At 50.7% G+C, this 24,896-nt stretch overlaps 1 protein-coding gene across 2 annotated transcripts in view; it reads right to left on the reverse strand.

Annotated features, from left to right (window-relative positions):
• Positions 1-12,376, reverse strand: part of Kcnt1 (potassium sodium-activated channel subfamily T member 1) — a 58,027-nt gene extending 45,651 nt beyond the window's left edge. The window contains exon 1 of one of the 2 annotated variants that reach the window (XM_040745231.1): positions 12,203-12,376. In XM_040745231.1, coding sequence (XP_040601165.1) covers positions 12,203-12,297 — 95 coding nt within the window. In that variant the 5' untranslated portion in view covers positions 12,298-12,376. The remainder of the gene's footprint in view (positions 1-12,202) is intronic. The other variant, XM_013123285.3, reaches the window with a different exon arrangement.
• Between the last annotated feature and the right edge of the window lie 12,520 nt (positions 12,377-24,896).

Here is a 24,896-nt window from a genome sequence, read left to right on the forward strand (position 1 = left end):
ATGTGAAGAACCTCTTGGTGATGGCAGGGAATCTGAGGTAGGTAGGGAGGACCTGCTCTACTTGTTGCTAAATCCATGGACCAGAGCAGGTATATTTTAAGCACAATTATCACCTCTGGTTCCAGGGTCCAGTGCTGTTTCTTATGCGGGAAGAGTAGCAGACCCACATTCCTTGGCATCTGGGCATAGGGGAGAGTGTTCAGTTGTCAGGGAACCCGGTCTGAAGTGAGGCAAAGAAGAGAAGATGGGTACCATGTGCCAGGTTTGGACAGTCTGGAGCTCTGAGGCTCTGTGGGATGAATGTCATAGAAACCAAGGAATAAATGATCCCATTTTTTTAGGAACACCAGGATACAGATGACATTTCAAGTGGCCTTACATGAAAGAATTTAAAGCTCCAAGCCAACTTGAGTTGCTCCCTGTGGGTGAAGTGTGCAGGGGCAGGCGATGTAACAACCACGTGGGAGGGTGGCCTTCCAGAACCAGGTAGATAAACCAATGTAGAAAAGGACAGAATCCTGCCTTTAATCCCAGCACTCGGTAGGCAGAGGCAGGTGGAGTTCTTTGAGTTTGAAGCCAGCCTGGTCTACAGAGTTACACAGAGAGACCCTGTCTTGAAAGGCACAAAGAAACAGAAAGAAAGGAAGGAAGAAAGGAAGGAAGGAAGGGACAGAATTCAGTTCCTGAGACTCAAGCCAGGACAGAGTACCCCAGTATCACAGATATCCACAAAACACTGTCAGAAAGCAGGGTACTATGAATGAGAGATGACAATTCCAGAGAGATCAAGTACTGAAGAAAAGGAAAGGGAGCCAAGGACTACTATACCCAGCTAAGATGTCACCTAAGTCTATGGGAGAAATCCCAAGTAAGAGCAGTGTACAAGAACATGGCATGCATGCCGATGCCCTGCTTGAGAGAAAAATAACCCTTAAAGGTTTGGCTCCTTTACCTTGGCTACCATTTTAGGCTAAACTGGGTCAACTATAAATCCTGAGGATTCTTCCCTCAGTTCCCTGGTAGTAGATGGGTGACAGCAAGTTGCTGCCCTGACTTGCATTGTTGTCTAGCTGGGGAGCTATCTGAACCTCTTTTTTTTCCGGAACCTCTTAATAAGGTCATTCCCCCTCAGACTTTCCCCAAAGAAGGGGCATGGAACCCTAGGGCATGCACAGCCGGATGCCCTAGATACCCCAGGCAAGCATATTACATAAGGTCTAAAAAGAAGGGCAGGTTCAGAGCCGGGCACACGTAGCCCTTCCTCTTCCTACCTCTGGGGTTCCGGAAAGGCAGTGTGGTCATATACAGGGTGAGGAGAAGGAACAAAAATGGTGTGGCTGCATAAAAGCCAAGAGGTGGGAGAGCCCCCGTGTCTATGCCATGGATCAGGTCATGAGAAAGAACACCCCTCAGCCTCAGCAGGGAGGAAGTCTGCCACACGCTACCGCAGAGACAGATGTGCTGAGAAACAAGCTACTCAGAAAAGGACAGGTCCTGTGGTACTCCATTCATATGAAGACCCCAGAGTCCTTGGCTCCATAAAGACAGGCAGTAGAAGGTGTGTGTCAGGGACTGGGGCTACAGAGTCAGTGTTAATGGGGATGGACAGCAGCTGCACAGCAGTGTGACTGTGTACTGTATGAGTGAGAGAAAGGACTGCAAAGACAGAAAGCCTGGCTGTCAGCAAAACCCAAGCCCAGGCCTGAAGGAAACTGGCCATTAGGGTTGGAAGCACTGCTTAGCTCACTGAGCAGAAGGTTCAACAAAAGAACAGATAAGTATGCTTATCTCCATACACCGAGGTAGAGAGAGAGAGTTTAAAGCCCAGGCATCATCCCAAGATTAGAGAGCGAATCACATTGAATCCAAAGAGATTGCTGGAAATGGAGTTACTAACTAAGCAGATGGTTCTGATCACACGGCAGAGGCAGACACTAATCTAGGCATCTGAGAGTGGAGAACACTGTCCCAACAGGTCTTTGGACCCCTGGGTAGAATCCCCAATAGGCCTCAAGTGTTTAAAATATACTTAGCATTTAGAAACATACTATGGAGGGAGGGAAGAGCTATGTACTGAATTCCACGAAAATAAGAACACTCAGATACTCATCCTCTTCAGCCACTGAACTTGAAGGACAAACAAAGGACGTCTGTGGACACAAGATGGGGAAGGTACATCAAGGTTAGAAGGAGGCCAACTGGAAGGGTTCAAGAGTCAGGACACCTGAGAATCAGAGGGGACAATCACTGATATAGGTTACAAAGGTTTCCTGTGGCTTCTAGACTGGAAACTCATCGACTGAAAACAACATGTATGAAACTCATTGACTGCAAACAACATGTATGAATCTCACAGCTCTAGCCTCAGGAGTCCCATAGCCTCCACATCTGTCAGCAAGGCAACTCTTGCCTTTTCCAGCTTCTAGTGGCCATGCATGTTTCTCAGTGTGGGGTCTCTGACCCCCTTCATTTCCATTATCACATTAACATCTGACTCTGTTCTGGTTCTCTTGTCTCTCCGTTAGGAGACCCTAGATGGTATCAGGCCGCCTAGAGAACCCTAAAGGCCATCTCACAAGGCTCTTAATCCCACTAGTGAAGTGTCTTCTGCAGTATATGGTCACAGGACCTCAGGATCAGCACGGTGATATTAACACAAGGTGTCACACATGGCAAGTAAACATAACTCCAGGATTCTCAGAGAGGATACAGGAGCTATCTCTGTCATTGAGGGGGATCGCATTAAACTTCCTTACTTGAGAGCTAGAGTCTTAATCAGGGTTTCTATTGCTGTAACGGAAACACTAAGACCAAAATGGAAGCTGGGGAAGAAAGAGATTATGTGATTTATCACATCACTGTTCATCACTGAAGGAAGTCAGGACAGGAACTCAAGCAGGGCAGGAACTTGGAGGCAGGAGCTGATGCAGAAGCCATGGAGGGTGCTGCTTTTACTGGCTCTTCCTCAAGTTTATTCAGCCCACTTCCTTATAGAATCCAGGATCACCAACCCAGTGATGGCATCATCCACAATGGGCTGGGCCCTCCCCAGTTGATCACTAATTGAGAAAATGTCTTACAGCTGGATCTCATGGAGGCCTTTCCTCAGCTGAGGCTCCTTGCTCTCTGATGACTCTAGCTTGTGTCAAGTCACCACAAAACCAGCCAGTACAGTTAGCAATTGAAAAGTGGGGGGTGTCTTTGGAAGGAACTATATTTTTGGGTGCCCAACTAGCCCTCCCTGAATCAAGTAACACTTTTAGATTGAGGTTGAGGTGAGTAAATCAAGAAATAAGAAGGCACAGGGAGTGGTGGTGCACGCCTTTAATCCCAGTCCTCGGGAGACAGAGGCAGGTGGATCTCTGAGTTCAAGGCCAGCCTGGTCTACAGAGGGAGTTCTAGGACAGCCAGAGATACACAGAGAAACCCTGTTTCAAAAGAAAGAAAAATGAAAAGAAAAAGAAAAAGGAAGGAAGCATATAGCCCAGATCCTGAGGGAATGTCAGGATGGGTGGGGACATTTACAAGGGGCCCAAAGTCCTTGGTGCACGGAAGAGGACCTGACTCTTATAGTGAACTTGTGTGGATAGAAGAGGATTGTAACTAACTGCCATCTGGCTGATTCTAGTGGGGTACCCGAGCCCAGAGCAACATACAAATCACAATGGTGCCAACATCAGGCACGTTTGGTCTACGGGCCTCAGACCCAGAGTCCACTTAACGGAGAATACATAGCTAGAGAAGAAGCTGACCCCCCTTACCCCTACCCCAACCCCTCTGTGAAGAGGTTACCAGACACTTGCAGCCAGAAAACATCACACTTGGCCAGAGGTTGCCATTTAGCTACTGTGCTCACAACTGGGAGCAGCACACACTATCATCTTGGTTCTGTGGGTCAGAGCCAGGTATGGCCAATTCAAGGTTTCATGAACCTTGAGACCAAGTGTCAGCAGGCTGAGTGCTCATAGGATGAAATGGGCACAAACCTGCTTTCATGACAGTCAGGGACCCCAGGAAGGCAGAGCCAACCCTGTCTGGTTCCAGGAACTGGCTATGGACGTGTTTTGAAGGTTTTTGTTCATTGACCTGGGAAAGGGTCACAGGCAGACCCGTTAGCTATATGGGTGCTCCTTGACTCTCCAGAGGGCCTGTCTCCTGCCAAAAGGATGCAGGTGGGTGTGAGGCAAGCTGGGTGTCACAGGGATACTGCAGGGAAGGGGGTGGATACCTTGCAGTTATTGATCTGAAGCCTGGGAGGGCAGAAACAAATTTGGTACCTGGGGGTGGTAACTGCCTAGTCCGTTGCCACATCTTTCTCTGAGAACATTACAGCCTTAAGAGTATGGAGACATAGATCCAGCTCTCTTTCCCAAGCTGGGCCTATGCAAATTAATCAAGTTGACAGTGGGACAGAATGAGGCCTTTGTGTCGAGTCTGCCAGGGCCCTGAGGGGCAAGAGAGCTCTATCTTCCTGGGGGAGCCAAGTGGCTCTTGCTGAGGGGGGTGGATGGAGAGGTAGAACCCTCATGGACCAGACCCTGAAGGTGTAGCTGTGCCCGTATCTAAAGCAGCAAAAGCTGGGTAAGGGAACTTCTGGGCTCAGAACCTCACCATGCAGTCGCTGAGATGGGTTCTGTTCCCAGGAAGTTCTCTGTCTCTTAGTGTCCAAGCACTCCATGGGACTCGAGGCCCAGGGGCAGTACCCTGGACTCTGCTGAGCTGGGATTTGCCTGGACTTGCTAGTTGGTGGCTTCCCTGCCCAGCACAGAGTGATGAAGAGTCCCATGTAAGTCCTCAGCCTGTCTTAAAGCACCTTCACCCATCCTACCCAGGTCATCCTGGTCAGCTATGTGACCCCAGCAATGTCCATGTCTAAGAGCCTGTCCCTCACTGGTGACCACGTGTCTGAGAAGCCTGAGAAGTTGCTGCTCACATGAGTGCTTGCAACCGTGTGTGTGTGTGTGTGTGTGTGTGCGCGCGCGCGTTGTGTGTACATACATGTGTAAGCACATGTGTGTAGAGTCAGACAGCCCTTTGGCGTCATATTCAGGAACAATTCGCTGTTCCACCTTTGTGACAGGGTCACTCACTGGCTTGGAGTTCACGAATTAGGCTAGACTGTCTGGCCAGAGAACCCCTGTTTCTGCTTCCCAGTATTGGGACAACAAGAACCAGCGATCACACCTCTTTTTTATGTGGTTTCTAAGGGTTGATCTCAGGTCCTCACACTTGCAAGACAAGCACATTACCAAGGGAGCCATCTCCCCCGTGTTACAGATGTGCGTGGCTGATTAAAGGTTAGTATTGGGCCAGCACGTTGGGCACCTATGAGTGCTACAGTGGGGGAGGGAATTCAGGCAGAGGTTCTCTCTAGGGATCAAGAGGACCTGGCACAAGCCTTGAAATCAAAGACTTTGAAGCCACAGTCCCTTGAGAGGTTCCCATTAGGCTTTTTGCAGAGCCAGACATACAAGGGACTGACTTGTGCCTTCCTAATTTCCTGTACCGAAGCCCCCACTCCTAGTAGGATGGTGTAGGAGCAATTGGGGTTGAGTGAGGTCTTAAAATGAGCCTCCTCTCTCATATATGGATTTTAGACATAGATCTGGGGAGTGCCAACCTACAATCCTATGGCCAAAGAGTCTGGGAAACAGAAACTTCATTTACTGGCTGGTTAAGTACTGAGCTGAACTCAAGAAAGCCAGTATCAGAGAGGGAGGACTGATGATCAAAGGGACTAAGACTGGGCTGGTTGAACCCCCCAGAAACAGCTGACCAGACAAAGGTTAACTCTTGAATCCCAGGCATCAGCCTGGGAATCCAGCATGGGACTGATCAAGACCCCCTGAATCTGGGTGTCAGTGAGGAGGCCTAGGTAATCTATTGAGCCTTGGACAGCAGATCAGTACCCATCCCAAGTATACACATGGTCTCTGGACTCCCATAGAACAATGTGAGGTGCACTCTCACCCTGAACTCTTGGGGAAGGGTCTAGGCCCTGCCCTATATGAAATGACAGACTATGGACACCCCCATGGAGGGCCTCACCCTCCCTGGGGGAATGAGGGGATAACGGGGGAGGGGATGGGGGGAGGGCACGGGAGGAGGGGAGGGAAAGGGAGAGGGACCTCGTACTGACTTGTGAAGCAACCTTGTTTCTTATCTAAATTTAAAATGGAAAATAAAAAAAATATTAATAAAAAAAAAATGAGCCTCATTCCAGGACTAGCGCCCTTGTAGGGAGAGAAGCCTGAGGATACTTTTGAGCACAGTCAACCCACTCTAAGAACCCTACCGACCAACACCTGACAGACATTTCTGGCCTCCAATTGTTTGTGCTGGAAGCTGCCTTTGAGGAATATTCAGTGACTGTTCGTGACTGCCCACAGCTGACAAAGACAAAGATCAAGGCGCCCTCCTGCCCACATTCAAATGGAGAAGCTCAGAGGGCACATACAGCAGGCTATAAGAGGTGAATGGGAATCCCCAGAAATGGCAATGTCCCTCTCCCAACTAATCATGGTCTCTGGGTGACTCCACAGAGGACCATACCACCCCCACACCACCCCCACACCACCCCCACACCACCCCCACACCACCCCTCTGGGTTCTGCTTTATGCTAATTCAGGAGGAATCTAATTTTGAGTCATGCAAGCGAGTCACTAGGATGTGGGCATAGAGCATGGCTTAGCGGGCCAAGCAATGTGTCTAGCTGTGTTGGCTCAGAGGATGAGATGAGGCATTCATCCCCTGGAGATGCCAGATTCATCTTCTCAGGGTGTCTCTGGGCATCAAAGCATGGGCACAGAACCTTACTAGTCTACTTCTGATGTACGTCTTAGGTGGTGAGAAGAGCTGTCTTATATGAATGGGGACCTGGGCCCCAGGGTGCTCCTCTGCACCCATAACCCCATGAGGTGATGACCATGCTCTCTTAGCTCACAGATGTACTCTGTATTGACACCTCTCGTTTCCCCTGTGTTCTAGTCCCTTTATTCTAAACCATCTGTTGGCCCTTCTTGTTTGTGGCCTTCAGGTCCCAAGCTCTGGGGTGGTGATCCAAGTCTCAGAGCCCATGACCAGGCAGGGATACCAGAAGGATGGTGGTGTCACTAACCCTGGGACCACAACTCTATATCTCTGACCTTTATTATGCTCCAGGAATCACCTCCCAGGCTCTGTTACTTATTATGGACCCCAGGGGACAGAGCAGGTGAGCACCTGTGTAGCTAAGTGTGGAGCCTGGAGCAACCCCCATCCCCATGTACAGCTGAGGAAACCTGATGCCAGAAAAGTCTCAACCTGTATCTTACTCGGGACACCCGAGAGTACCTGAAACATTCCAGAACCTTACAGACCTTATCCTCATACTTCCTGCTCAAACCAGGACTTGATCCAATTGTATAGGAGGCTCAAGGGGGTATCACAGGGCCTGGAAGGATGGAATGCACACTGACATCCAGGCTTAGCTTTGGGAACCCTGGGATCCGGCCCTTCTGACTCAGATGACACCCCAGCCCAGAGGAGGGAGCAGAGAAAGTCAGGGCACCAGCAGCAGGCCTGGCCTGCCCATCAGTCAAGCCTGTGCAGAGCCAGGGAAGCACCCAGATGGCGTTTTAAATGTAAATCCCCATGGGAGGCAGCACCACCTGGTGATTCCCTGGGCTCAGAAGCCTTGGGCAGGAACAAAGGATAGAAACCCAGTGCCAGCCAGTGGAGCAGAAGCACTTCCCTCACTCCAGGGTCACTCTGTTTCTGCACTCTGATCCCACCAGGCAGGGCTATCACCAGCCCTGCTCCGTCTCCCGCAGTGACCACTCCCGTCTCCTGTCCAATCAGTTCCCTTGAAGCCTGCTTTCAGCAGGCATGAGGCTCCAACTGACTGGGTAGCTCAAGCCTAGAGCATGGTGGGGGTGCTCCAGGCCTTTCTAGGGTTCCCAGCCCAGGAGGATACAGTCTCTGAGCCTGTGCTCCAGCCCTTCTTGTCCTGATGAGGCCTGCTGCCTCAGTTCTCATCATCAGTGGATCCCTGTCCTTCTTGAACCCTTTCTGTCCTCCTAGACTCTTGGCCAGCCATGGCCTCCATATCCCACTCACCATTACTTTGGCTCAAGCCAGGCCACGCCCTCTATCCTGGCAGCTCCCTTCCCATTTCAGATACTGATAACCGTTCCTCTTATGTGGGTTAACCTGGGAGCCACAAGGGCTCCCAGTTAGGGCCCAAGAAACCCCAAAGGAGAAGCAATGGTGCCCCTAATCCCTCCCGCCACCCTAGAGCTGCCCTTGCGGACTTGATGCACAAACTCTGGTTCCAGTGCCCTGGGGTGCAGCTACTTGTCCTGGAATGAATGTCCAAAGAACGGTGCAAGCAGGGCTGCCCAGCAGAGGCAGAGCCTGATGGCTCTGGTTCAGAATGGTGGTACCCAGTGGAAGAAGCAGAAATATGATGAGGGTAGGGACAGGGACTGGAGTGGGAAGGTGTGGGGGTGGTTGGGATGTGGATCCAGGCTCTGACCCCAAGGGCAAGCTCATCCAAGAGAGAGTGGGGAGGGCACTTAGTGGGCATCCAGCTAAACAAGGAACTTGCCAGGCATCCTGATGATCCTAGTGAATTTCTCCATACCCAGCTCAGCCCACTCCATCAGCAGCACTGCCCAGCCCAACTCTACCGTCATTAACAAGCGCAGTGAGAGGTTGATTCTGAGTGCAGGGCTATCCCTTGAGACACCCTTCCTGGATCTCTCAGCTTGGAGACCTGGGTGGAGGAGGACCTGCATCTCACCAGAAGGATCCAGCGCAGTCCCCAAAGAGCGACTTGACCCACTTCAGATCCTGGCAGGGTAGGAAAAGGCTTGAACCAAGCAGGCTAATCCAGGGACAAACCTGTGCTCACCTGCCTGGAGCCTAGCCAGTGGTCACCTCCCCATGTTGGCTATTCTGAGCAGCCAGGCAGTGCCCTGTATTGCTGACAAAGCCCCAGTGTGGTGCTGAAACCTGGGTTTCCTCTTACAGATGGTGGACAAGACTCTGAGATTCAGATACTCCTACAACATCACAGCCTGAGGCTTCTTGTGTCAACCTCTCAGGGGTCTGCATCCATTCAGAGGGAGGATATGAGACTGTCCCCCAGACCAGGAACTAGCAGGGGCAGTTCTGGATGAAGAGAGCACCTAACTTCCTTAAGATGCCCTGGATGCCTGGAGCTGGAACAGTAAGATGTCATAAGGAGCAGAGGCCTAAACCTTGGGTGTGACAGGATCCACTGAGCTCCCTCTGACTGCTGCTCCCCAGAAGAGCTCAGGACTCAGACTCAGTTCAGAAGGTGAGAGTTTACCCAGGGCTACATGGGCTCCCAATGTGGGTGAGATCTCAACCTTGGCCTTCATGGGCCGTGTGCAGTACTCAGTATCCTCGGGAGTGGTCAGGCTGGCAGTGCAGCCTCAGTTGCCAATGTGGGTGGCTGAGCACCTCCCTTCCAAGGCCTCCGAGGCTGCAGTCACTCACCACCAGTGGCTTTATTCCCCTGAAGAACAGGAAACCCACAAGGCCCTTCTTGCCTGCTTATAGCCTGCCAAGAATTGGGGGGCAGCTCCCCCAACGTTTGCCCTGCAGAACTAGCTATGGGGCGAGACTAGGGGTTGGGAGAGTGGGGTGAGGCTAAACCTCTAAGCTGCACCTGTCTTGTGCTGGGGCATCTCAAACTTACCCCAGATGCCCCCTCACTGAGACCACTGCCCTGGGCCCTGGAGGCCCTCTGCTGTACCATTCTGGCACAAGAACTCATCATCTGCAGCCTAAGACCGCATCTCAGGACCCTAACCTACTACTCCAGAGAACTAAGAGCAGGTAGGGCAGATGGAGCCTGCCCTTCCTTCGTACCCCAGACTAAGCTCTCCGAGATACATGGCACAATTGCCTGGGCCATCATCATACTTGTGAAGTGCTCCAGTCCTACCCCTCACTTTGAGAACCAGTCATGGCGCAGAAGGAAGAGGGGACAGGCATGGGGGTGAGGAGAGAAGGGACAAGGCTCTTCAAGTGGGAGTGATGGCAGGACTACCGGGCCAGCAGGAGGGACCTCCCAGCACCCGTCCTCACACCCTTAGGTTGAAGTCTGTGCACAGAGCTGGGTCTACGTACAACACAGGGCACAGGTGCTCTGGGGCAGATCTCAGCCCACCCGTGATCTCTGTATCGCCTGCCCGTGATGAGGACCTGGGAGCTAAGAGTCTGGAGGTCGTGAGAGGTCAGGCTCATCCGCTCTCCGCAGCCAATACTAAAGCAGCCCCACAGGACAGAGCTGGGGTTAGAACTAAGTGGGTGACTTGGAAGGCGAGGGAGATCTTTCAGAATGATGGCCATGTCCTGGTTTCTGAGAGTCAAGGGCTGAGCTAGCTTTGGTTATGCTCGGTTTTACTGTTTTAAAATTTATGTTTCATATAGTTTACATTAAAAGTACTGAACAAAGTGCCATGGACCTGATAGCAGTTTTTCACTCCCTTGGGGGCAGAAGATGATTGTTGCCAGGCAGACTGTGACTGCCACCCCACGGCTGACAACAAAAACCTTCAGTACCATGCCTGGAAAGGGAGGCACACAGTCTTTCAACCACAGTCACTGGCATCTATCCAATCAGGCCCCAGGCACTTCAGGGAGACAGATGCTGTTTCTTACCCAGCACTGGGAGAATCTTCCACAGCTGCTATTTTCCGGAATTCATCCAACCCCAGGGGGGTAGGCACCCATGAGGGAGGGGGCGCTGACTGGATAGCACAGGAAACTGGACCCACAAAAGCCCCTGCCCTGCCCTGCCCTGTGAGAGTACCATCAGGGCAAGAGTCTCCACCCACAGATGACAGGACCAAGACAACCATCTCTCCCACTGTCTGAGCAGACACTGCTGACTAGACCACCGCCAGCTTCCTTCTTGGACAGGCTCATTTGTTACTGTAGCACTTGGCTCAAAAGACAAAAGCACACAATGTAAAAACACCTGGAAACCGGGAGCAGGGGCACACAATTAAACTTGAGATGCTGAGGCAGGAGGATAGCGCATCAAAGCAAGTCCCCACTACATAGCAGAAGACAAATGAGCAAACATGCCTGCACAGGACCCAGACTGCTTGGTTCTAGTCAGTGAGGACTTGGAACACACACACACACACACACACACACACACACACACACACACACACACACACACACACACACACGGGGGGGTCTGGTAGGATATAGTTTGCAGTAGGCACAGCCACTGGCCATCCAGATTGTTCTTCACATGCGCTCCAGCTCTGTACGCACAGTCCCCACCCCCTGACCTACTCACAAGAGCGATTTCTTTCCCAGCGATTTCAGCAGTTGGTTGTTTTAAGAGCTCAGTGTGTGTCCTGACAATTTGCAGGCTCATGTACTTTCTGTTCTAACTCAAGTAATTGCATTGTTTGGGGGAAACTGCTTCCCAGTCCAGGGGTGGGGGTGACATAGCCTTGGGAAGGTGACACACAGAGGTTCCTGATCATAAGCCTTCTCCTCTCAAGCCAGCCTTCTCCAGTCTGCCAGAGTCCTTCACCATCTTCCCTTGCTGGTGTGAAAGCGCCTCCCCTGAGGCTGACAGAGAGAACACTAGTGTTTACCCAAGACGGTTATTTGGTGGAAAAGGCAGAAAGATATTTCTTTCTGGCTTCTTGCCAAGTCCCTTCACTTATGAGTTATTCCCATAGGTTCATTCTGTTGATCCCTGCTGAAAGCACAGAGGGGAGTTTGAGGTGATGGGGACGTCATAACACCTTCACTCTGAAAATGTGACCACGCTGAAAAGGAATTCTGAAGGACGCTGACCCCCGGTGACTGCCTGCCTGGCTGCGGGGTTCCGTGGCCCTAGCGGATCCGGTTCTGGCTGGTCCCCAAATCACTGGTGCGCTGAGGTTGGGGCTAAGAGAGGGTGCGCACGGGGAGACAGAGCTAGCTCCCTACTCTACTCCCTCCACCCCGCCACCCCGCGCAGTTTAGCCTCGCAGCCAGCCAGCACCGGAATCCGCATCCCGCTCCAGGCCCCTGCAGGGAGATGCGCCCCGAATCCCAGCCCACCCAAAACTTCTCGCCAGGGAATCCGGGAAAGTTGAAGGGCGCTGCGGCGGTGAGGGTTGGGCGTGGGTGGGGGTGCATGCGGGGCTCAGCACCTCGGACAGCTCCGACACTTACCTATCATCGTTCGGGAATGACTGGTCGCCCAGAAGCAGGTCACGGAATCGGTACCGTGGCGGCAAGGGCAGCACCTCCGTGTCCCGGTCGGTCATTGTTGAGACTGGCGGCGTCCAGGAGCACGACCCCGCGGCTGACTTTCCCCGCTCAGGGCCGCCTGCCCGCACACGGCAGCACCCCCTCACTGCTCGCACCCTCGCCGGACGCGCGCCGACCCCCGCCAGCTGCTTCAGGGCCTCCGCGACCCCCCGGGGGGGCGGGACAAGCACCTGCAGGGGCGGGGCTGAGGGCGGGGCTATGAAGGGGCGGGGCGCCTTCCGGGTCCTTTGGGCCCTGCACGAAGCTCTTTTCCTGCCGCCCCAGGATGTGTGGAGGTTTGGAGATGGGAGTGGTCATGGCTAACTCTAGAACAGCCTTTACGAAGGTCCCTGGTTTTCCTTGGGTTGGCATGGGAGCCCTCCTCTTCCCTGGACCTGGGCCAGGCAAGCCTCCCCGCCTCCACAGTCGGCTCCAAGGCCAGTTGCTCAGCTTTCTTCAGGTTCTGGAGCCCGCATCTCCACCCTCAAGCCCTCCTCTCAGCCTTTCACTACTTGGAGGCAAGAGGCAGTTTAAGAAGAGACCCTCTAGGGCCACCAGTCAGAACAGATGAGATCCATGACTCCGGGCTTCCATAGACTCCTACCCCAATCATGGGAGTCACTGTAGTGACATGGAGAGAGCATGGGGTGGGGCAGCTATGTGCACCAGGAGGGTCTCAGCCCCACTGGCCAGCAGCCCTCCCACCCTTTGCCCTTTCCTGTCTTCCTCTCCCTCCAAAGCCACATCCAGCTGCACTCACGATACACAACACCTGGAGAGTGGCCATCAGAGTCTCCCAGGCTCCTGTTCCCCACCTCCTGGGGCAGCAGGCTGGGCACATCTATCCTGAAGCCCGAGAACCTCTAACTACCTGTAGAAACCACAACCTACAACATTGGACTCAGTAAGCAACTTACATGTACCAAGAGAGCACAGGTTCAGACCACTGCAGCCATGCAGTGATGAAACTGTGGACCTTGGCACAAGTGGGGGCTGTGGTCCTAACCAGATTCCCGAGCTTCTTGTGACTGAGAGCCTCAGCCCCAGGCTATTCTCAGTCTCCGCTTCTAGCAGCCCATGGTAGGATGCAGGAGGTGGAATGCCTAACCCACAATTATCAGACTAAGCAGTGCCCCTGCTTGGGTTAGCTAAGAAGGCAGCCAGGCTTCACAGGCACATACTGTCTCCTGGGCCCGTTCAAGTTCCTCTAAATAAGGACTGAGGGGAAAGGGTTTGTCCTGTGTTTGTCCAAAGAGGGTCACAGGCTGAGTGATTGGCATGAGGGCAGAAGATGAGGGGAACATTCGCTTCAGGCAAGGGTTGGACTCCCTCATTTCTCAAGTTGGGAAGAGTGTGTGTCCTCTGCCACCACCCCCACCACTATCAGCCTGAAGGTAAGTGTGAGTACTCCCTCCCTCTGGAGATGGGATGCTCAGTGACTGTCCCAGGCCATGGCTGCCAGTGACAACACTCTTGTGTTTCTCAGGTCATAGATTCAACCTCCAGGAACTGGCAGCGCTTGAAAAATAACATTTTCCTAATTGCATCAGTGGAGTTGTTTGTTTTCTCTTAGTCACAAGCTGGCTGGGTCTGGGGAGGTGCTGGCAGGTGGGGGACCATGTGGCCAGGGGTCAGGGCTGTATTTCCTTTGGCAAGCCCTCCAGGGACTACCAAGTCCCTAGGAGCTGCTCTCTCTGCTGTTCTGACCTTCTGGGCACTTTTCTAGTTTTCTCTCCTGGCCTAAAGGTCCAGCGGAAGTGGAAGGAGAGCCTCTGCTTGCTTCGGGGGGGCCCAGGAGAAGGGAATGCATCTGGAGTCCAGAGACCTGGCCCCACCCCCATCCAGCTGTGGTTTGGAATGAGTGACAAGGGCAGGCTGTCCTTGCAGCCTTGGAGTGCTGCTGTAGCACGTGAGCGGGCAGGCGACGTGGGTATCCCACAGACCTCCTGGCACCATTTCCCTTCGTACTCCCTCAGCCATGCCCACCCCCTCCGTATCCTATGAATCTGAACGTGACTATTGTGCGGGCTAGGTGCCACAGAACCTCTTAGAAGAGTGCCCATGGTAGGGGCGATGTGCTTGAGATTCTGTTCACTGCATGGCCTGGGCACTGGGGACAGTGGGACTCAGATATGTTGGGGGAGATTTGGGGGTGTGCAGGGCAGGGTAGCTAGGGGAGTCTGTAAAGGTGGGATTGAGAGCATGGCTCTGGCCCAGCTGCCAGGACTCAAGGGGCCCCACTTCCTGATCTGCGTCCCATCCCTTCCCTGGTGACCCCAGGAGATCCTAGGAGGCAGCTGGGATCAGAGTTGATCTCTTATATATCTTGTGTGAGATGACTGCCTGTTTCTGTAAGAATCCAGTGTTTTGTGGCTCAAAGAAGTTGCTCACATCTCAGGCCCTCAGCCCATCCTTAAGGTATGGAGTTCAACTTATGAGACTCATCGCCCACCCCACCCCCACCCCTATCCCAAGTCAAGGCAGAGCCAGCAAGGGACAGTGTTGCTCTCCTAAGAAAGTTTGTCAGCTCTGACTGAGAGCTACCTGCTCCTCTCAGGGACTCTGTGCCTGGGCAGATAGCCTAAGCAAGTCCTTTCACTTGAGTCTTGCTTTCCTCATCTGGAAATGAACGTATCTATGCTGTTTTTCCTCACAGGGTGATTGTAGAATAGTAGAACAGTAACGGGATGGTAAGTGTGCTCTATACAGCACTAGTGAATGACAGCAATTCCTGGTCTGGGACAGAGCTCAAGTTGGGCCTTAGGGCAACTTATCCAGGTCATCTGAAAGACCGTTCGGAGAGCTTAGTCTTCGGTCACCAGTCTAGGTGATCCATTCAGAGAGACAAGGGCACAGAGGACACGGCCCAGCATTCACGGCAGGAAGGACACTCCTGTGCATGAAATCATGTCCCGAACTCTCAGCAGCTGTGTTCAGTGCTAGGTACCTCCAGGAGTCACATGGTAGCACAGAAGGATGAGACTATTTGCCCAAGTAGGACTGTTACCAGCCCTTGTAGAAGGTGAGGGCATATGGATTCAGGAGTGTAAGAAGCTCAAGGATGCTTCAGGACAGAGACCAGGGAGTGCTGATGCTACAGCCATCCTGATATCAGTAACAAAATGCTTCAGGGAAGAAAGGTTCATTATGGCTTACAGTCAAAGGGTACAGCTCATCATGGTCGGGAAGACATGGTTACAGGGGGAGGAGGAGGCAGCTGGTCTCATAACATCCAGTTAGGAAGTAGAGAGAGATAAACGGTGCTGCTGAGTTCGATTTCTCCTTTTTTTATTAAATTTGGGCCCCCAGCCCATGGAATCATGAAGTCCACACTTAGGGTAGGTCTTCCCACCTGAGTTAACTGAACCTAGGAACTCTCTAAGACACATTCAGAGAGTTATCTCCCAGGTCACTCTAGATCCTGTTGAGTTGACAATCAATATAAACCACCACACGTCCATCCCTTGTCAACTTGACATCCAGACATCACGTTTAAGCTATAAACCTTTCTCCTCTTGTCCCTAAAGGCTTACAACTGTTTAATAATGTAAAATGGATTTATGCCATCTCTCAAAATCCCCATAGTATTTAACAGTTCCAAAACTGATTAAAAGCTTAAGTCTAGACAGGCAGTGGTGGCACATGTCTTTAATCCCAGCATTTTGGAGGCAGAGGCAGGTAGGTCTTAGTGAATTCAAGGCCAGCCTGGTCTACAAAGTGTGTTATAGGGCAGCCAGAACTGTTACACAGAGAAACCCTGTCTCAACAAAACAAAACAAAACAAAATGCCTAAGTCTCATCTGAGACTCAAGGCAAACTCTTACCTTTGAGCTCCTATAAAATATAAAAAGAGTCATATACTTGCAATATACAATGCCATGCAGTAAACACCCCCACTCCAAAAGGGAGGAATGGGAGCATACGAAGGAACAATCAGACCAAAATGAATCTGAAACAGAGGTGGGTGGGAGGCAGGCCAAGCCCTGTAGCTCCATGATGAGCATCTGAGGCTCATGATGTATCAGCTGCCGTCCAAAGGTAGCCACCCTTTTCTAGCTCTGCTGCCTCAGGCACACGGAACTCTGTGGGCCATCTCCACTCCAAACTTTCAGTTTCTCTCAGCTAATATCCTGTGGTCCTGGCATCTCCGATATCCTGGGGTCTCCACTGCAGTTCAGGCTCCACTTTCATTTTCTCACACAATGGTCTCTCAGTGTGATGGGGCTCATGTGTTTGAATGCTTGGCCAATAGGGAGTGAGTGACACTATTAGGAGGTGTGGCCTTGTTGGAGGAGGCGTGTCACTGTGCGGGTGGGCTTTGAGGTCTCAGATGCTGTGTCCAGTGTGGGGGATAGCTCCCTTCCTCTTGCCTGAAGATCAACACGTAGAACTCTCAGCTACCTCTCCAGCACCATGTCTTCCTGCATGCTGCCCTGCTTCCCACCATGATGATAATGGACTAAACCTCTGAACTGTAAGCCAGCCCCAATTAAATGTTTTCCTTTATAAGAGTTGTCATGATCATGGTATCTCGTCACAGCACCGGAGTGGGGTTTGCTGTAATAGGTCTGGCCATATTTTGGGGACTTTGGGTTAGGAAATCAGTAGAATGCTTTAAGCACTGTTTAATGGGTCACACTAGTAAGAACAAAGAAGACAGTGTGCTGAAAGTTTTTTGAAATGTGGGGATCTGGATCAAGAGGTTTCAGAGGAGAATTTTAGTGTGTTGCCTAGAGATCATTCTTGTGATATTTTGGTGGAGAAAGTGGCTGCTTTTTGCCTTCGTCTGAAGAGTCTGCCTGAAGCTAAAGGAAGAGATTTAGATGAATCCTATTGGCAGATGAAACCTCAAAATAGCCTAATGTTGACTCATCATGTGGTTACCAATGATCATTCTTATAAGGATCTCTTGTGAAAAGGAGCAAGCTGAGAAAGGAAAGTTACAAAATGCATAATTTGAGGAGTAAAAGGGCACCAGGAAGTGGAATGGAGTTGAGTCCTGTGTTCAAGGCGATTAAACAGATGAAAGAAAATCCTGATGTTTAATGGAATAAAGGGTGTGATGACCTTAGGGCAAGAACCCGTCCAGCTAAGCTTCCAACTTGTGAAAAGCATTGAAAGAAAAGCTTAGAGCTGCTGGGCACGGTGGCACACACCTGTAGTCCCAGCTACTCAGGAGGCGGAGATAGGAGGATCAATTGAGTCCAGGAGTTCTGGGCTGTAGTGTGTTATACCGATCAGGTGTTCACACTAAGTTTGGCATCAATATGGTGACCTCTGGGAGCGGGGGACCACCAGGTTGCCTAAGGAGGGGTGAACCAGCCCAGGTCGGAAAAAGCTTAGAGCTAGGTGTGGTGGTACAAGTCTTTAATCCCAGCACTACAGAGGCAGAGGCCAGCCTGGTCTACAGATAAAGTTTCAGAACAACTAAGTTTGGGCAGTGAAGAAAACCATCTAAAACAGAAAGTTGGTGAAAATGCAATTGAATACGGGGCCATAGTCCAACCCAAGAAACCAGAAGAACTTGGCAGCTTCAGCCATGTAGTTCTGGCTTTAGAATCAAGGATAGAAGAAAGGGGTTATGGAATGTTCCTCCATGACTAAAGAAAGCTGATGAAGCCATCTGTGTGTCAGGGGCGTCCCTGCATGGAGGCTCAGAGAGGCCATTGTGTAAAGCTATGAAGGTGAACCCTGGATTACCTTGGAGATCCCAAGATGTTGGAGATGCCAAAGTCATGGGATATCTGTCAAGGAAAGCTGCTAACAGAGAGTGAAACGAGCCCAAGAGATGCATTTCCTCATTATCCTCCCTTTCTTCCATTTTGGAATGGTAATATATATCCTGTGTCATTATATTTTGGAAGTGTATAATCTGTTTTTTGATTTTGATTTTATAGGGGATTCTAGTTAAGAGACTATATGAATCTTAGATTTTGAACTTTAAACTTTTAAACCTTGTTGAAATTGGATAGACTATGGGGACTCTTTAAGTTGGATTAAATGCATTTTGCATTAGGTTACAACTACAAGCCTATGGAGGCCAGGGAATGGAATGTGATGGTTTAAATAAGTATGGACTCCATATTTGGCCTATAGGGAGTTGCACTATTTTTCAATTAATTAATTAATTAATTAATTAATTAATTTTCCAGCCCATCCACAGTTCCTCTCCTTCTTCTCCTACCAGTCCATACCCCCAATCTCTCTTCTCCCTTTGTCCCAATCCACTCCTCCCTTCTCTTCAGTAAAGGGCAGGCCTCCCATGTATACTGGCTAGCCATGATGTATCAAGTTGCAGTAAGTCTAGGCATCCCCTCTTCCATCAAGATTGAACAAAGCAATCCAGTAGGAGGAAATGGTCCCACAAGCAGACAACAGAGTCAGAGATAGCCCCTGCTCCCACTGTTAGGAGTTCCACAAAAGGACCAAGCCTCACAACTGCAACATATGTGCAGAGGGTCTAAGGCAGTCCCATGCAGGCTCCCTGGTGGTTGGTTCAGTCCCTGTGAGCCCCTACGAGCCCAAGTTAGTTGATTCTGTGGGTTTTCTTGTGGTGTCCTTGGCCCCTCTGGCTTCCTTAATCCTTCCTCCCCCTTTTCCACAGGATTTCCCCCAACATCCACCTAATGTTTGGCTATGGGTCTCTAAATCTGTTTACATCAGTTGCTGGGTGAAACCTTTCTGATAACAATTGGCTAGGCATCAATCTATGAGTATAGTAGAATATCATTAGGAATCGTTTCATTGACTACTTCCAGTCATATTTGGTTCTACCCTAGGCATCTGGGATGTCCAGGCTCTAGGCCCTGGCCCTCCAGACAGTGTCAGGGTGGGCTCCCTCTTATGGTATGGGTCTCAAGCTGGATCAGCCATTGGTTGGCCTGGGAATGGCACTATTAGGAGGTGTGGCCTTGTGGAGGGAATGTGTCACTGTGGGGATTGGCTTTGAGGTCTCATATGCTCAAGCTACACCCAGTATGGGGGACAGTTCACTTCCTGTTGCCTGCAGATCAACATGTGGAACTCTCAGCTACCTGTCTATCATCATGTCTGTCTGCATGCTGCCATGCTTCCCGCCATGATGACAATGGACTAAACCTCTGTATTGTAAGCCAGCCCCAATTAAATGCTTTTGCTAAGTCCAGAGCGCCAACCAAGGGAATGGTTCTGCTCGTATCTAGGGTGGCTCTTTCACTTCTTCAGCCGATACAATCTAGATAATCTTTCACAGACACACCTAGAGGTTTGTTTCCTAGTTGATTCTAGAACCTGTCACACTGGCAATATTAACCAACACATAACCCATGACTTACTGCTGCACTGCCCCCTGGGCGTCATGGCCAGGATGGACTTGTCTCTGTCTTTCCCTTCCCCCACCAAGGGATCAAGCAAAGGATCATATGAGATGAAGAGAGGAAAGAGAGAGAGAGAGAGAGAGAGAGAGAGAGAGAGAGAGAGAAAGAGACAGACAGACAGAGAGACAGACAGAGAGACAGAGAGAGACACAGACAGAGAGACAGAGAGAGACACAGAGAGAGACACAGAGAGAGAGACAGAGAGAAGCCTCCTAGCCTCTTAGGCATCAGGCACTCAGTAACCCTGAATGAGGCACAGAAGCATGCAAGGAAGCTGCCCACTGTTGGACACCTTGCCCAGGCACCAAGATGAAAGAGTATAGACTGGGAAGGAAGATATTTGGAAATTGTGTCCACAATAGCTATAACCACTTACACAGAAACCCAAGAGGAACCAGAGGGAAATTAATTAGAATAAATCAGGACCACCATCTAAAAGGAGCCAAGCCTCAGGGTACCCACAAACCAGAAGCAATATCTGCAAAGAGCCAGAGACTGGTGCTGGGAACAGAGCCTTCCAATAGCAGCCACAGACAACTGAACCAGGGCCCCATCTGCCCCCGCCCCCCTGCACAGTTTCCTCCAGGTGGCTTGGAAAGCCGTTCCTAATGGGAGGGCAGCTTCAGATTCTCCAGGTCCCAAGCCTATTCTCCGACAAATGGATGTGCTCGTCATCTCCAGGAGCACACTATTTTCCCAGAATCCGATAGACTGTTTTGAAAATTCATACTGAAGAAAGTATGCTCAGGAATGGCCACCGGAGTCGTGAGAAAAGACGAAGTAGGGATTCATCTTGGCCACAACCAGCACAGATTTATAACTGTGGTGGTAGCCCTCAGAGGCTGGTGCCCAAAAAAGACCAACACAGCAGAGCATCCTTGATGGGGTGACTTCTGTGTTAGTGTTTGGGAAGCGGGCAGGGGTGGGAACAGCCAGCCTGCGAGGGGGTGACACCACTGGACACATCCTGAGGGCCGAGGTGGGCGATGGCCATGTCACAGCTGCCAGGTGGATGATGATCTTCTTGCAGATGGGGACACAGGTGCTGAGAGTGCAGGTAATTTACTAAGCCTCGATGTTTATTCATCCCCAGTGCTTGTCTTGTTTGGCTGCTCTTCCCTCGCCCTTGGCAGGGTCAGTGGTTGAGTTCAGATTCTTGGCTCCAGAGCCCACGCTCCTAGAGCTGCATGCCTGCCACTAGGTAGGACGGAATCAAATCAGACCTCCCTCATAGCCTCGAGCCAAGGAAAAGATTGGAAGACAATGCAGAGAAATGTTAGTATAGGGAAAGCCTTTTATTTAATACACACCCCTTCCCCAAAGCATAGGGGAACTGACTCCTAGTCTCTTCTGCACTGGGATGCCACTACCTACAAAAGGAAGGACAAATGATCACCACAAAAATACCTGGCTGACCACACAGAGAATGAGAAGCAGTCCAGCAGAAAGTGACAGGCAGGCTATATGGGTGGCTGTCCAAAGATGAGCAGAGAATTCAATAAGGAAATGAAGAGACATTCTGCCTCCTTAGTGATGGGAAAATTACAGGACAGCAAGACATAGCTGGCAGATAGCATGATGGGAAGCATGGGTTTGTGGACATACTGGCAACATCACCATCACCAGGAGCCATGCATCATGATGTAGTGGGGGTGTCCCTGTTACCCTGGAGTATCAAGGAGACTGCCTCACCCCATTCCAGAGGAGGCCTTGGCATGATTTTTTCATTATAGTTTATTTATAAGGTCCAATCTACAGAGACTTGGACAGAATAATTTAGGAGTAGCTAGCAGCTCTGCCCCAGACCACTCTGAGCTCTCATCCCCCCAGGAGCCCAGATAAGTTTGCAAGGACACAGGTCTCTTCATGGGGGTCCATTAAAAAACAAACAAACAAATGAAAAAACTAGGCGCGGGAGAGATGGCTCAAAAGGTAAGGGCACTTGTCACCGAGCCCGACAGCTTCTGCTCACAAACACAGATACATAGATATATAATTCTTGCTAAGTGTGGCAGTGCACACCTATAATCCCAGCACTTGAGAGGCAGAGTCTGGCAGATCTCTGTGATTTTGAGGTCAATCTGGTCTACAGAGAGAGTCCCTGACTAAACAGAGTTACATAGTGAGACCTTGTCTCAACAGCAAAAACAAAAGCTACACTTATCTGCTGTTTGAAGACCCTCAAGAGAGGAGGGGATTTCTTTGGATTCTCAGTTTGAATGTCATGCAGAGACTATGCCCTTGTCTGGCAATCACAATTTCAGTTACATGAACTACGGTGGGCCTCCCACTCCCTCGGGTGGGCCTCAGAGGGAGGCAAAGACTGCTTCACAAGGCTAGCACATAAAGCCAGGGGGAAATGTTCTCCCCGAGAGATCCCTTTCAAGAATCTAAGGTGCTCAGTGCTCAGACTATCCAAAGAGCTTGAATGGGACCATCCTCTGTGGGCAGGGTGTTTCCTCTGACGGGATTCATCTTACACTGGCATCCCATTCAAGGAGCTTGCAGATCGGTGAGTGACAGAGAGCCTGAGATGGGTACATCTGTATCTACACAGACACATGCATGCATGTGCACAGAGGTGTGCATGGAATGTACATGCATGTTCTTGTGTGAGCAATATGCACAGGTGTACTGTATGTACATGGGGTACATGCACACACATGTGGGTATGTGTACATGTGGATAGATACATTTTTGTGTGCATTTCCACATGTGTATTGCACATGGACAGATTTATACTCATGTAGGCATATGTACGTGCAAAGCCAGACATACATGCTTGTGTGTGCCTGGATATGCATCTGCATGTGTGTGCACATGGGCATATGCATGTGTGTATGTTTATGCATGCATGCCTGCATGCTCCTGGGCACTCCCCTCGAGCATCTGAGAGAGTCCTGAAGGCAACACTGCAGTGTCACCGTGATGGGGACAGCTGAGTGCCGGGCTTGGTGCCCAATGAGTGGGAAGCAGCAGACGTTCTCTGCTGACCATGGCAGAAAGTCTGGCTGCTTCCTGTGCACAGTGAAACCGCCAGAGCTGTTGGAACCACTAGGCTGCTGGGTGGGCATCTGTCCCTAGGGGAAGGGGCTTGGTGTCCATGTCAGCTGTGGCTGCTCCCTGACAGCTCCTGAAGCACACACCTCACCCCAAAATGAAAGCTCAGAATTCTCAGATGAGCTGCACTGGGACTGGAGATTCATCCAGAGTGGCTCGTGGAGGCTGCTCTCTGAATCAACCAGCCAGAAGGAAGACGGAAGGCCTGGCAGCTGCAGGGAAACACAGGCCTTGTGCAGGCCTGGGAAGAAGCATTACCCCTGGTTCTGCATCAAAGGTATGGGAAAGGCAGAAGTCATGAGGAGGCTCAGGACACTTATTATTTATTTGGAGAGGTGTTCACATGCCCTGGTACTCATGTGGTGGTCAATGGACATCTTTGTGGAGTCAGTCTCTCTTTCTGCCATGTGGGTTCTGGGGATTGAACTCAGGTTGTAGAGTGGCCTGCTAAGTTTTATGTCAAGTTGACCTGGGACGAGGGAATCTCAATCAAGAAAAGGCCTTCACTAGATAGGCCTGTAGGGGCATTTTCCTGATTGATGATTGATGTAGGAAGGCCCAGGTCAATGGATGATATAAGGAAGCAGGCCGAGCAAGCCACAGGGAGCAAGCCAACAAGCAGTATTCCTCCGTAGCATCTGCTTCTTCTTGACCTTCTTGAGTTCACGCCCTGACTTCCCTCAGTGATGTACTGTGACCTGGAAATATAAAATGAAATAAACACTTTCCTCCTCACTTTGCTTTGGTCGTTGTGTTTTGTCGCAGCAATAGAAACCCTAACGGAGACATTGGGCTTGGTGGCAAACACCAGGCCCAAAGGGGGGTTCAAAGGTAAGGGAGTCACGGAGAACAAGGACCAACGCTAGGATCTGTTGAACATACACAGGCTCTTCCTTGCTCTCACTGGCTCTGGTTGTGCCTGGACAGCTGGCCATCCTGGGGAATGTGGTCTTACTCATCTAGAGAGATCAAGAAGACCCAAAGGAGCAATTGTAAAAGGTAGCGAACTCATATGATCTAACTATCAAATAAAAGTCTAAACTATGTGGGATTTCTTTTTATTTGGATACAGGGTCTATGTAGCCCTGGCTGTCCTAGAACTCACTATGTAGAACAGCCTGGCCTTGAACCCACAGAGATCTGCCTGCCTCTACCTTCCTGATGCTGGAATTAAAGGTATTGGCTATGATAATACCTGGCTTGTAAACTAATTTTTGAAGAACCCTTCCCTTCTACAACTGGTAAAACTTATGAAATCAGAAGATGTGGGGAGGTTGTGTGGGTCAAGCCTTCTTGCCCAGGAGTCAGTTGCTTCCACACCTGGGTTTGGTTTCCAGGCCACTGTGCCCTGGGCTTTTGTAGGACAAAGCTGGTCCCACCTCCTGGGTCCACACAGCAAAAGCCCTAATGATGTTTAAATCTTTCTGACTGACAATTCCACTCTGAAAGAACCATGTCACAGAAGTAAATAGACAGATGTTGTGTCCTAGATGTTTTCACACAGGGCTGCTTAAAATAAACTGCCCAGATGCCAGGAGGAGTGGGGAGGCACTGACATAGCCCTGTGACCACTGCCCACCTGTACCGTCACTACCAAGTCTCAAGGCAGATGCTGTTACTCCAACCCCACATGCCCATGTGACTTTCATGCTCACACAGTTACTGAGACCAGTGAAGGATAGGCTGGCTGCAGCTCCCAGAGGCTTCCAGGCCCCTCTGCTCCCCCTGCTCCTGGTGATACCCCAGGGGTCCCATCCTAGAACCAGGACCCCCTACTGCTACCTTTGTTCCCATAACGTCATCCTACTGGCCCCTCTCCCCTCTTCCCTGTTCTAGGAGCAGCTATAGGCCCCTCTTGAGGAGGACCTGCCCCCTCCCCCCAAGGCCTCATCCAGGGAGCTCCTCCTTTGACCAGTTCTGTCCCCTTTTCTTTTAAAAAATATATTTATTGTTTTTAAAATTAGAATAAAATCACATCACTTCCTCCTTTTACCACTCTCATCCTTTTCATGTAACCCCTCCCTTTCCAATCCATGACCTCTTTAAGTCGTTATTGTTACATACATCTACAAATATATAAATACACCATGCTGAGACTGTTTAGTGTTGCTTGTATGTGTATGACTTCAGGGCTGACCACTTGGTATTGAACAACCAATTAGAGTGCTCATTCCTGGGGAAGACTAATTTTCCTTCTCTCT

The sequence above is a fragment of the Mesocricetus auratus genome, unplaced genomic scaffold (genome assembly GCF_017639785.1).
Source record: "Mesocricetus auratus isolate SY011 unplaced genomic scaffold, BCM_Maur_2.0 Super-Scaffold_100004, whole genome shotgun sequence".
Taxonomy (NCBI): domain Eukaryota; kingdom Metazoa; phylum Chordata; class Mammalia; order Rodentia; family Cricetidae; genus Mesocricetus; species Mesocricetus auratus.